This window comes from Anopheles marshallii, chromosome 3 (genome assembly GCF_943734725.1).
Source record: "Anopheles marshallii chromosome 3, idAnoMarsDA_429_01, whole genome shotgun sequence".
In the NCBI taxonomy this organism is placed as follows: domain Eukaryota; kingdom Metazoa; phylum Arthropoda; class Insecta; order Diptera; family Culicidae; genus Anopheles; species Anopheles marshallii.
In genome coordinates this window covers 82288442-82301603 of record NC_071327.1, presented here as the reverse complement: position 1 = coordinate 82301603, position 13162 = coordinate 82288442, and the positions used below count along the sequence as shown (strand labels likewise).

General features: G+C 44.9%; 2 protein-coding genes across 2 annotated transcripts; one reads left to right on the top strand and one right to left on the bottom strand.

Annotated features, from left to right (window-relative positions):
• Positions 1-8491: 8491 nt before the first annotated feature.
• Positions 8492-10986, bottom strand: LOC128713377 (ATP-dependent RNA helicase DDX54). Its single transcript, XM_053808235.1, has 2 exons — positions 10093-10986; positions 8492-10027 (listed from the first exon to the last, which is right to left on the bottom strand). The coding sequence occupies exons 1-2, from the start codon at positions 10984-10986 to the stop codon at positions 8492-8494; spliced, it is 2430 nt and encodes an 809-aa protein (XP_053664210.1).
• A 539-nt stretch (positions 10987-11525) lies between these two features.
• On the top strand, positions 11526-13085 carry LOC128714890 (uncharacterized). The gene has a single exon (XM_053809772.1). The coding sequence runs from the start codon at positions 11526-11528 to the stop codon at positions 13083-13085; it is 1560 nt and encodes a 519-aa protein (XP_053665747.1).
• Positions 13086-13162: the final 77 nt, after the last annotated feature.

Sequence of the window (13162 nt, the reverse complement as noted above, 5' to 3'; positions counted from 1 at the left end):
TTGGGGACTTTATCAGTGGGTAAATAAAGCGGCACCTCTGCTCAAACGATCGTTGTTCAAGGGATGTCCAGTGGGGGCGGTTTGGAGATGGAGGTGGAAATTCCACCGTCACACAACAAGCAAATAATCTGCAATGCAAATCTGGTGTGATAAGAACCATAATCAAATGCGTTCGCGAATTAACGTGCTAAAGTTGTGTCGTTAAGCAAACGTAAGCTCATAACGGCCTCGAAATGACTTCAGCTTCCTTTATGCAGACCCTTGGACAATGAGTTTTCCAAAAACCCTACAAGGGATAAGAGTGCCCCCTTTTAATTTTCTTCGAGTTTATTTATTGAACGTTATCACCGCTAGAGCTTCGTGGAACGAGCACTCTCCACTCTCGACGGTTTTAGATGCTGGAACTCGGGCTGTAAAAGTTGTTTTCCCTTTGCGAAACATAATCAATAATTCAACACCATCTTCGAGAGAGGATTCTTTGCTGAAGGGGAACTTTTCCCAAGATGGATGAGGGACTCGAATGGTTTTAAACGGCTAAACGGTAGCTATTATTTAGCTTAAGAGCAATTCTATTCTTTACATCGTTTTTTGGGGGTAAAAATTGTCCGAAAATACTAAAGGTAAATCACGAAAGCGCACGCTTCACACGGATATGGGGGGGGATGATCGAATCTTTGCTCTTCCTTCTGTTAAATAAAAGCATGTTTCACGAGGAAAAACATACGAGTTTTCCCTTCCAACACGCGACAAACAGCTGTGTGTACTTTACGTGGTACACGACCCATTTCCTACCTACATCTGGCACCACACTTAAATTGGTCCACAAATGGCCTACACCACCTCTTCTCTACCAAACCCACCATCGAAAGTGCGCGATTTAAACGCGCAAAGCTAAAAATCATTGGGTGTGCATGAATGAAAATCCCAAGAATACTACATTCCCACTGCACACTGATGGTTGGAAAATAACGGTAAAGAGATAAGCACGGAAAATGTCTTTTATTTTTCCTACGATAGGCTTGAATGACTTTCTAGGCTATCTAGAGACAATCATTACGATGATGATTATGATGATTATGACGATGATAGTCGTGTTGTGGCAACTTAAACATGTGCAGATGCATCTTTATCTGGGGTATATTTGGAAATATTTTCTCTGCTACTACTTCTCCTCCCTTAAGTTCCATCAAATGAGTTAAAAAGATAAGTTTTATGGTAATAAACGCAGTACGGTTCGTAATACCTTCGATGGTGATTGATTAGTCTTCCGGGATATAAACTACCCAAATTCGCACTACAACACGTACCGAGGCAAATACAAATTCACCATAGTTTTTTCCCCCGAAAATCTCAGATAAAAGCTTCTATTGAAAGGGCTAATTCCACACAAAAGTTTGAGACGTGTTATAAAATCCACCCCTCAGTGAACTTTCGAAACATTCCGAAACCATCACCAGAATTGGAACTTTGTTTTGGGCTTAACATCGTGTGTTGGACGACGGATCCAACACCCTCACCCAAGCACGTGCATGCAACACGTGAATGGAAAACATGGAACATTTCCTTTTCCCTGTCAGAAACCGGATGAAAGGATTACCTTACGGTTCAGCGAGGCTGACGATAGCCAGCCATGCCATCCCGAAAATAACTTCCAAAACAAGGCTCTTCTCTGCTAAGTTACTATTCAGCAGGAGAAGAACAAACGAACTTCGAAAACAATCATTCAAATCCAGACACGTGCGTTAAATGATTGATTCTACTCCTTCTTTCGTATAGCAAGAGATAAAAGTTCCATGTTAGTCGCTTATCAAAACTTGTTCGAGTAAAGTACAGTACAAACGAAGGAAAGATGCATCCGGAAAATGTGTAGCGTTTCAACGAATCCCCGGATAACTGGATAACGATATGTTTTCTCCCCACTAGCGCTACTTAACAAGATGTACTTAGGTTTCTTTTAAGAAAACAAGGATTTGCCTGCCCGTTTATTCAACACTCTTTTCCTTTTCCCCACGGCAGACACGCATTCATGGCGGTGGCAGTGCAGAAATCGATTGCCGTAGGCTTACTTCATGCTTTACCAAAGGGAGTTCATGCAACGGGAGGGCGTCTTGAGTGACAGCTAGTTCCGTCACATGGCTCCGTTTTTCCCGCTTGACGCAAGGTGACGTGTTTTCTGCTACTACACTCGTTGTCCTTCGACTTGTCCCCATTTCTCCCAAAGTCCGAAGTCGACAGTACAACAAAAAAAGGGAAAGAAAAACAGTCAGACGGACTAGCAAAACGGAAGACAACTTTCTACAACTCCGTGCCGGAACAGCCGCTGGTATAGACCGAGACCGGGTCGATTCATTCATTGAGCTAGGACGAACTGTTATTCGCTCAGTTGGAAGCAGGAGCAGCGCTACGGTTGTGTTGGTGAAAACGGTTTATCCAACCGAGCCGCAACATAACCTACGTTTGACTGTGCTACTAAAAAAAAAGATTGAATAATTATATCATCCACCAGTTTACATTCAATAAGCTTTGCTGCGTTGAAGCCACCGTTTTTGCCTCCGATATGGATGGTATGGTTCCGTCTGGTCGCGCCCTTCTGCTGAGGGTGGCCTACAAACACCACCATCATCAAAGCTCCCCTGAACGGTGGGACAAATACACATTTAATCAGCGTCAATAAGCAGCTCCAAAAGGACGAAGGCCGACGTACGAGTCCATTCCAACAGCGAAATGCTGGAGTCGCCCAGTCTGAGGTGTTTATTCTGGCTCGGTGGCTCGACACTCGGAGTGTGAATGTGTGTGAGCAAACCTTCTCCTCCCGGCACTCCCCCCTAGCACATAAACACACACAAACACGAAGGTCATAACGAGAGAGAGAGAGAAAGGGGGAGAGGGAGGGGGGGAGGGTTTAAAAACCCGAATGACTCCGAACGAAAAACTCGTCCTGCGTTCAAGGCAAAAGGATACGATTTTTGTTCCGTTGCTATCATCAACGTCATTTCAGTCTCTCTTTCTCGCTCTTTATTTCGTTCGCTCTCTCTCTCGCTTTCTGCTCTAGTATATTCCAGCAAGGATGTGGAACAACACCCACGCGCTTCGGGCGTAGAAAAGCCGTGGCACAGAGCACCACTACATTCAACATTCAAAATGCCGTAGTCTGCATTCAGGCGCTTCATACAGAAGCTGCGGCACACGTCTGGCACAATTTCGATCTCAAGGATCTCATCGCCATCGCTTCGATCTTTAGTAGGCGAGTGATGTGAAAAGTCCACACCACGATTTTGCACATAGTTGAAGCTCGCATTTATAGTGGAAGCTGTTAAACGCAAAGAAGTTGTGTGAGAAATTAGCCACCAAATATCGGCATGTGTTCATGAGCCCGGTGCAATTAACACGTTAGGAAAATAGAGGAATTTTCCCACCGACGATGTCGAACTTTCGGAAGAGATCCCCTCTGAGGGATTACTTTTTGAAGATGCACCCAGACCATAATTGTTTTGCAAAAGTGGAAAATAAAACTCGCATCGCAACCAAACAAACGGAAAGAAAATTGATTTACGACCAGCGAAAACGAACGTGAATATGGTTTGTGGGGGAAGAAAGCCACAAAATTTACGTCCAAACCAAAATGCGCTTGGGAAATATCGTTTTCCCCCGCTTTGCCCGTTATTATGTTTAGAAGGGCGAGAAAAGACGGAAAAAGGGGGCAGAAACCAATTGTCGGAAATTGGAAAATATGATATTTGTTTCCAACCATTCATTTCCAAAGGCGTACCCGCAGAGGGTTTTGCGTTTAGGGATTTTGCGTAACGAAAATGCTCGTGGTCGGGCGAAGACTTAACCGGGAGGGTTATGTTACGCCCTTTTGTCCACCTCTCTCCCCGCTTTTTCTGTGCCTTTGCCACCCAAAATGCGGTGGGTGTTGCAATCCGCAATAAAATACCACCGAGAAGGTACGACGGAACGCGGAATCTTTATTTCCCTGTTCCCATATGGTTGCAAGCTATGCCGGAACGTCGCATTGGAGCTATTTTTGGGATGGAAGAATTGATCACGGAAGTGCTACGGGTTGAATTTTCAAATTTAACGCCGGGAGACAGATTTCTCTAAACAATTGTTATTGTTTATGCATTTTAGAATTCGGCCACTAAAGAGATAAAGTTAGTAAGCTACTGCTCCAAAGCTGGGATTTAAATCTTGGCAGAACCTTGCCTGATGAGGATTATTGAGTCATCTAAAACTTATAACAAAAAGTTTAGATCCTAGTGTCCTGAAATTTTTCTGTTTGCTTTTTACGACCTGGCAAAGATAATTTGGGAATGGGAAGATAAAGATGTCACTAGAACTTACCTTTATATTTTATTCAAACGAACATATATCCCTTTCTGTAGCTTGCTATGGCTCAATGTTGAACACTCCACTGCAAAATTGCACTCTCCAACGATTTTTTTGTCTAACAACTGCGCCTAATCTCTACGCAGCCGAAAGGAAGAATGACACTACTGAGCATCAACCAAGCACTGAACAGAAATTCTTTTCACTTCGTGTACACAGAGAAAAACGACATGTACCTTAACTACATGGGAAAACATTTACACGCACTCACTCACTATCAATCGGCAACAGCAAATTTCCGGCGGCAACAATCTTCACTGCAAAAGATCAACCATTATTAAATGCACAATAAAACTGCTGGACGAAAACAAGAAGCCGATAGCAAAGTAGGCATTTGTTTATCACTCGAATACCACCCCGAATGGAGGAACGCAGCAATGTACAGCGACACCAACACACGCACACAAGCATGCGCAAGCACCCACACACAAGCACTAACCACAAGGCAAGCAGGAGAATGTGTTTAGGGCGTTGTTTTGGTTTGATTTAATGCTTCCTTTCCTGCTTTGCTTTTGTGCACACCACATCAAACTCTCTACCCAGTTGTTGTAAATATGGCACGAAATTATTAATTTCACTGTTTTCTTTTAGAACACAGTTTCACAATGTATGGGGACTAAATGCTTAGGGCCAGTTGACACGGTTACAATGAGGTGCCACGCAACACACCAAAAAGATACGTGACAGAAGAAGTGAGCGGGAGAGAGAGAGAACAATGCACACAAAACACTGACCATCGAAAAGGAAATAGAAATTGTTTTTTTTTCGAATTGACCTCGCAGAATGACAAAATTAGAGGCATTCACTTCCGAAGTTGGCACAGAGGACAAAAACACCACCTACATACTTATTTCGCTTCTTGTGGTTCGTTGCTCGCACACACTGAAATTCTCCCTTTTGTATCGTACGCACATTTTATGCACCATACTGCTTAAAGTGACTTATTTGTTTCATCTTCTAAATTAACAATATTTGCGACGAACGAATCCTCGTACAGCTCACACTTTTTTACACTCAAGCAAACATTTTAGAAATCCACACACCAATAACGCGACGCGTTATGGCTAGAAGCTGCTGCAATTTCACACATACTTGTTTGCATTCGATCCGTCGCATGCTTCTGACGCATTGGCTCTGCGTGTGTATTGCTGGCAACAAGCATCCCAAGGCAACCGGGCAATCACTCGCATAAATCCGCACACAATCGCATCGTTTCTGTCCCACAGGAATTGCTCGTTTCTAGATTCATACCAAAGCACAAAATGTACACACGAAATCCTCCATGCAGGAGTGGTAGTGAACCCTGCCAAACGGGATTTAAATGCAGATACGGCTAGCTTCACTTCAGCAAACCTTTATTCATTTCTTCCTTCTAAGTACTAACCTACACTTAATTGTTGGTACACCTTCACTGTTTCGTTGATTGCTTGCAATTTGTCCATGCAAACAACTTTGCGTAATGTACAATTTTTAACACAAAACACTCGGAACGCGGACGCGACAGACGCACATCCGTACGCTTTGACTTTTAGAGTGAGAAAAAAAATGGCTGACACAACAAACACCGACACCAAATCCGGACTTTCCATCGAGCGAGAGGCAAACTGCAGTTGCACATGTGCAGATGGAAAGAGATGCCGCGAGCACCGTTTACCGCAAATGGACCGAACACTGCCGAAGCGATCGAGCCCATAGTGCATGGAATTGTTTTGTCCACCAGTTCCCAAGTAACAAAATATGTCAACGTGTACGAGATATAGGAATCCTAATTTGCAACTTATTTATGCCTAATTCTGGCATTTTCTACGATTATATTTTCGGAATGAGCAAAAGGATTTCAGAAATAAATGTCTTTCTCTAACTTCGTAGTAGTTCTTCTTCACCGATACAAACTACTCGAAACTGCAATATTTGACCGTGGTCCTGTGCAAACAGAAATCCAATGTGCGATCAAACGGTCTCTTTCACTCTTTGGCTCACCATTTGTCTTTCGCTTACTCGTGATGAATGACAGAGATAGACTGACCTCAGAGAGCGAGCAAAGTAGATTTTTGATGAATGTACGTAGACAAAATTCGCTAGCAGATAAAGTTTTTCAAGCAAATTATAATCCACGTTGTTGGTACCTACTCAATGTGCTTTGTGTTATTTTATGAAGGTTTATTAGACAAGCTGCAAGCGATTCAATAGAGGATCTATCGGGAAAACTTGTAATTTACAAATTCACTCTTGCCGCATTTCTGTTGTCAGCATAAATCAAAGTCCAATTAAGAGAACCTCCAGATTGCCCTTGTCGAGAGCTGTTATTTCTTAACTATTATTCTCATTTGAACTAATTTAAATGTATTGTGCCGGCTTCTTTCACGTTGCCACTATCTTTGGAATCATTCGTCTTCAGTTTGTCCTGTAGCACACAGGACAGGCAAATACCCACAGGGAAAACAGCTGCTACCAGTAGTAATGCCAACATTTTCCTTCCGAAATCGAATCAGTTTGATTATTCGTTTGGTCCACAACAATGGATGCAACTTTTATTTACGACCATAAGGGCCAAGTAACGTTTTCGATTGGTAATGATTGAATTAGTCACTTCATCCCCTCTATTCCACCAACCTTTCACCATAGGACTAGATGCATTCCCCTTCGCGTTATTATTTTGAAACACCCGTATGTTGTTGGTATGCTTCCGTAATAGAATTCCGCTGAAAACTGATCCCCTTCAAGCATTTTGAATCAGTCCCGTCCGCTAATGGATGATATTTCTTATTGGCACCCTATTCTTTCCCCGCAGGGTACAATCATTGTGCATGGCGCGTGGCGGTTTTGTCTCACATCGGTTCATAGAGAGTGGCCGCTTTTAAAAACTAGACAAATGGTACGAAAAACGGGAAGTTCAAACAGAGGGGCACAAAAAAAGTCCCTCGACCCGTGGATCATTCGTCACCCCATAATGGTAACACCTAAAAAGAACTCGGAACTCAAATCCAGACGTCTGTCGCTGGTCTTGGACGCCGAACTGGTGATTATGGTGCGGTTTGGTCCGATTCAAGGCTAACACGCAATAAAGTTCCCGTGCAAGGATTATAAGGAGTGGTCGATGAACGTTTGGCCTTGATCCTTATACTTCTATTTCCTTTTTGGAACATCAGAGCTGGTTGATTGGAAACGATACGGTACTTCAAATCTAGGCCACACCAGTCGCACCAGTTATACTTTTGTTATAAAAAAAAAGCGAACAGCTAAGGTAATTAACATACCAATCCGGGTCCTGGAGACAACGAGAACTTATGCTCATTCTTCGTTGTGCTTATCAAAAAATGCAGATTGAGAAGGAAACGAATTGTGTAATTAAGCGAAAATGACTATCCTTCCACGTCCCTATGATTCCTTCCTTTGTGCTTCGACCAGATAATGAAGACATGGGAATAAACTTCCGCTGTTATCTTCCGTTAAAACTCGACACATTCATTTCATTCCTCACAAACAACGATACCAAATTTGGGATATCGAAGACGGCTGAGTCCCGGTACTGGGAAACAGGAAAGTAATAAAAAAAAAGACCCAAAACGATAACCCGCGATAACGGTTGTCGTGTGGCCGTAAACGCTTCCTTCCGGCCCGTTGCGGATATCATGCTGTCTGTCGAACCCTCGTTTCATTTAGCTGAACCAACCGTGCACTTTTAATTTGGTCCTTTTTTATTTTGTTTACAATTCCCGTGGCTAATGTTTTACCCTGTCGAATGATTGGGATACATTGGGCCAGGTATGATCGTCGCTACCTTTTACTCCGAATATGACGAACGGTGAAATGTTCAGAACATTCCCTCTCTTTGCTACGAATTGTGTGAGCGAGTTTGTTGAATTATAAGGAAATGAATTCGAATATTAAATAACATAAGAAAAGCTATTCACTTTCTGATGATTTTATGATGCATCTTCGGTACCACACTAATGACTGTGTCATCATCGTCAAGTCAAAATCTTGGAATGATCAGCAGTAGATCAGTAGATAGTCTTATGGATGTTTAGCACAACTTTTACTAATATATTCATTGTTTCATATATTCTTACAAGCGTTCAGCATTTAAGGGCACCGACAATTACTTACCTTTGCCACTTTTCCGCTTTGCCAACGCGCGCTTTTTGCGTTGAATGTTTTTCAACCGAGCGGCCTTCTCCCTAGTCATCTTCGTTTCCTTTTCCAGCCGTTTCTTCACAATCTGTTCGGGCGTTTTCAGATCCAGATCGCGCAACTTACGCAGATCGGCCTTCGCATTGTGTCGCCCCCAGTGCGTAGTCGGATAGTTGCGCTGTACGATCGGTACTGCTGAAGCCGCACCGGCCCCATCACCTTCATCATCGTCCGACTGTTGTGCCTGTTCGGCCAGTAACTTCTCATCCAATTTTGTACGCTCCTTCCACTTGTCGTACCGGCCCGTCTTGTACGATGCCGCAATCCAAACGCCATGCTCGGTGCGAATCTTTCCAGCCTTGGGGTTTTCCACATTGACCATCTTCTTCTTCTTACGGTCCCACTTTTGCAGCTGACGGTGCATCCGCTGTCCTTCGGCCGTATCGCACACGACACTCAGTTCGGCCGAGTTAGCCTGGCGAGTGAAATTGTCGATCGCGTAACCATCCTCCTCAGCCGCATCCTTCGCTTGGTAGGCGATGAAATGCTCCTCGTCGCGGGTTGGTCCTTTCCGACGTTTTGGCTCCTCGTCTTCCTCTGACAGCGATTTAATATTCGTTTTCTTTTGCTTTTCCGCTTCCAGTTCGGCCAACTTACGCTTGTTCTTCTCGATCTTGGCCTCATCCACCTTACGCTTCTGTGTCATCGCCACCAACTCTCGGGCGTTTGCTTTCGGGTTCAGCTCAAAAATTGTCGCTTGTGGACGATAGTTTTTCATGCGCGCCAGAAAATCGTTCCTAAATGCGTCCGGATCGACTCCTGAGTCGGCGGAACTCGATTTCACCTCTAGCTTTTGGGTGTCTTCTTTAGCATCGTCCTTTTTGCCTTTCTTCAGCACGATCGACTTTCCTTTCCTCCATTTTTTCCTCTTCGTTGCGCCGTCCGGTTCGGCGTTTTCGTGCTGAAAATCTTCAAGCACACCCAGTTCACCGATTTTAAATTGTTTCGCTCGCTTGTTTGATGCCGCCGAAGCCGCTGGCCGGGTTACGATGTACTGTTTGTACGCATTATTGCTCACTCGATATGCCGTCGCCAGGTCATTCTGGCGTACGTACTCCTGCACAAGCTGGTGTTCCGTTTCCTGTGTATCCGGTGGAACGATTCCAACTGTGTTCCGATCGGCCAGATCGAGCGGTCGATTCAGAAACATGTGTAGATCAATCACATGCGCAATATCGTCGTTTGAAAAGATCGAGAAGGCTGTTCCACTTCGTCCAGCACGGGCGCAACGTCCCACACGATGGATGAACAGTTTCGGTTTGCCCGGGAAGTGTAGATTTATAACGTAATCCAGCGTTGGAATATCGAGACCGCGTGCGGCGATGTCTGTCACGACGAGTACATTCACTTTGTGATGCGTGAACTTGGCCGTATTAATCTTTCGCGCGGACGCATCAAGTCCAGAGTAAACATGGCTGTTAGGGACTCCAGCTTTGGTCAACATCTGCAATAAAGAAAACCGCACATTAGTAGGATGGAAAGGCAGGATACATACAAGGCCATACATACCAATGAAATCAATTCCACGTGATGCTGTGTACCGGCGAAGATGACCGTCTGTGCTGTGCTAGGAATCACATCGCGCAAAAGCACCAAAAGCGTCGCGTAACGCTCCGCTGGTCGACAGTAGATGTACTTCAAATCGAGCGTGTCTGGTATCTTTGATTCGACATCCAATCGTATCAGTACCGGTTGGCACAGACCGGCCGACGCAAAGTCCACCATCAGCTTCGGCAAAGTTGCACTGAACAGAACCATTTGCCGGGATTCGGGCAATCGCTTGATCGTTTCAGTCAGCTGCTCACCAAAACCCATCTCAAACAATCGATCGGCTTCATCCAACACGCAGTACTGTACCGAGCTAAGCTTCAGATCCATCTCCACGCAGAGATGCAAGAAACGACCCGGTGTGGCCACGATCACATCCGGTAGCGTGTGCACTGCGGCGAATTGTGAATCCATCGAATCTCCACCGAGTACCAGAATCGATTTCAGATCCATGAATCGGCCCAACTGTTTGATGAACTTGAACGTCTGTATGGCCAGTTCACGGGTCGGTGAAAGAATTAATGCCCGAGCGCCTCCTCCTGCTTTCGCTTCACGTTGCTTTAGCTTCTCAAACATCGGGATCAAAAAGCAACCTGTCTTACCAGATCCGGTCTTTGCCATCGCTACGACATCGCGCCCGTCTAGGATAAGCGGAATAGTTTTCCGTTGAATCGGTGTCGGTATTTTGTAGCCCATCTTGAGGATTCCCTTCAGTATCGGTGCACCGAGACCCATCGCCTGAAATCCGCCGGATTGCTTCTTGCCCTTCTTTCCTCCGTCCTCTTCATCGTCGTAATCTACTTCGGCCTTGTGAAGCGTAAAGCCTGGTAAATCGTCCAGTGCTTTTGCACTCATTGTGTACTCCGGGAAGGATGGCCAGTTTCGGTTGCAAAAACGGGAAGATTTGTTAGACCGGTGGAGCGCCGAATGAAACACGAGGTTTTATGCTATTGTTTACATCCACGAATCATTTGAAGTCTGTCAACGCGGATGAATTGTACTAAAAATGCGGATGACGTTGGCTTGACATTCCATTTGACAGCTTCTCAAACAAAAACGCCGAGGAAATAGTTCAACAGGGAGAAGTTTCGTTTGCCCATTGGTGCAGAGTAGGATCTAGATACGGTGAAATGGCTACGTAAATATTATAGTCCGCTTTATAGAAGATTAGACATAATCTGCCGAAAAGAGGGAGTTGTAGCTGGAGAACCGTCCAAAAATCCGATCGAGCAACCGTCAACAACCGCTGGTACTTCACTGTTTGGGAAGGCTTCCATCACCGATTCAGAACTGTAAACAATTGTAGCGGAATAGCTACTAGCAGGTAAAGTTATTCAATAAGAATCTTAACATTTTGACTCACTTCATTGATGATTTTCTAGATATATCCGCAAATGAATGCAATGGAAAGCATTAGTGATGATGTAAATAAAAAAACCGTAGATAATACAAAAGCAGCAAAATCCCCAAATCCTGAAAACACCACGCACAAAAAGGAGCTAACACAGCCCGAAACCAACGCAGATGGCCCAGAGGAGGGACAAAGCTCCACGGTACACGAAACAACTATTAATAAAGATCCGGACGAGGAAGATGAAGCGAAACTGCAGGAAAAACTCCAAACTCTCAAGGGTGATCGAATTGGTGAAACAATGTACTCGGAACGCTTCGTCCTGTCGACCATCCTGAAGCTTTCGAAACAAGGAAACCGGTTGCTGGAGGAGGACGAAGAATTCGAACATGATCTTTGCAACCTGTGGGACATGACGATTGAACCGGACGTGGTACGATTTCTGCTGGAGCAGGATGTAATCGAGCTGTTTCTTGCTTTAGCTGCCGATTCCGAGGACTATCGTCTAATAGAGATCCTGTTTGGCATCATCGGTAACATGTGCTGTGTGGAAGAGATGCACGACCTGTTCTATCGGCAGAGCAATCTGCTGGTGGCATTGTGTGACTTCCTTTCCATCACTGATGCACCGGTTTTGGTTCAACTGATGCGCACACTGACGACCCTTTTCGATCGATCGGATGATGAACGATATCATTGGTTTGCTGTGATCAAGAGGGTTGACAATCTGACGGAGAAATTAGCACTCCTCCTTGCCACCAGCACTAACAGAGCACTTTTAGAGCACACGACCGAGACAGTAAATGCAATGATCAATCGATTTACCGAGGCAGAAGTAGATTATGCGCAGCTAAACGAGTTCTATCGCCTGTTTGCAAAGAGCTGCCTGCTCGAAGGCCTTTTTGAGGCGTTTAAACAACTGTATCCATTCCCGGCGCGCGACGCAGAAAGCGATGGTTTCGACGAGGAAACACTAACACAAAAGGACATCAAAACGATGCGTCGGTTTCTGGAGATCCATGAGCACTTCATCGTGAACGCGAACGAGCTGTACGAGGCGTACGTGAGCGAGGTCGACCAATGCGTTCATCGAGTGCTTGCATCGTTTGTTAACGAAAGCATACTGTTTCCGGTGTCTAAAAACCATGTGTGCATCTTCGTATCGATCAGCAACATTTACAGCGGTATTCTGTATCATTTCCGAGCGGAATCATTTGTGTATATGGTAAAAATTTATGATCAATTAGCAGAAGCTCTGAAAAATCCACCCCCGGAAGCGCCCTCGAGGGCAACCGAGGACGGTACGGCCATGGAGGAAGGTGACGCAGCAGACGACGGCGGAGAGTTTGATGTGGAGACAGCCTGTGCGGAGGTGAGAGAAGCCATTTTTTTCCTCGTTGGACCGATCGATCAACAAATAATCAGGGCGGCCATTCAAATGGGACGGCTGAAGGAGTCCACCTTTGAGCAGATGTGTCGCGAGTTGCGAGAAACGATGGATGGGGAACCGTTGCTGTATCAGACCTGTGCCAAGCTGATGAATGCCATGAAGCCGAACGGTGAAGAAATCGATGTCCCAATGGCTAACCATGTAGCAGAGTAGAAGGGACACGGTTAGAGTGATTTTAACGTTTATCATTAAATACTCATACATCTCATTTGATTACTATACAAGATGGA

What these genes read in the sequence shown, in the direction of transcription:
- LOC128714890 (XM_053809772.1), top strand. Translation starts at nt 11,526, where the DNA reads ATGAATGCAATGGAAAGCATTAGTGATGATGTAAATAAAAAAACCGTA.
- LOC128713377 (XM_053808235.1), bottom strand. Translation starts at nt 10,986, where the DNA reads ATGAGTGCAAAAGCACTGGACGATTTACCAGGCTTTACGCTTCACAAG. An exon ending in ACGTGGAATTGATTTCATTG is followed by an intron (nt 10,028 to 10,092) that starts GTATGTATGGCC and finishes TCTTTATTGCAG; the next exon opens with ATGTTGACCAAAGCTGGAGT.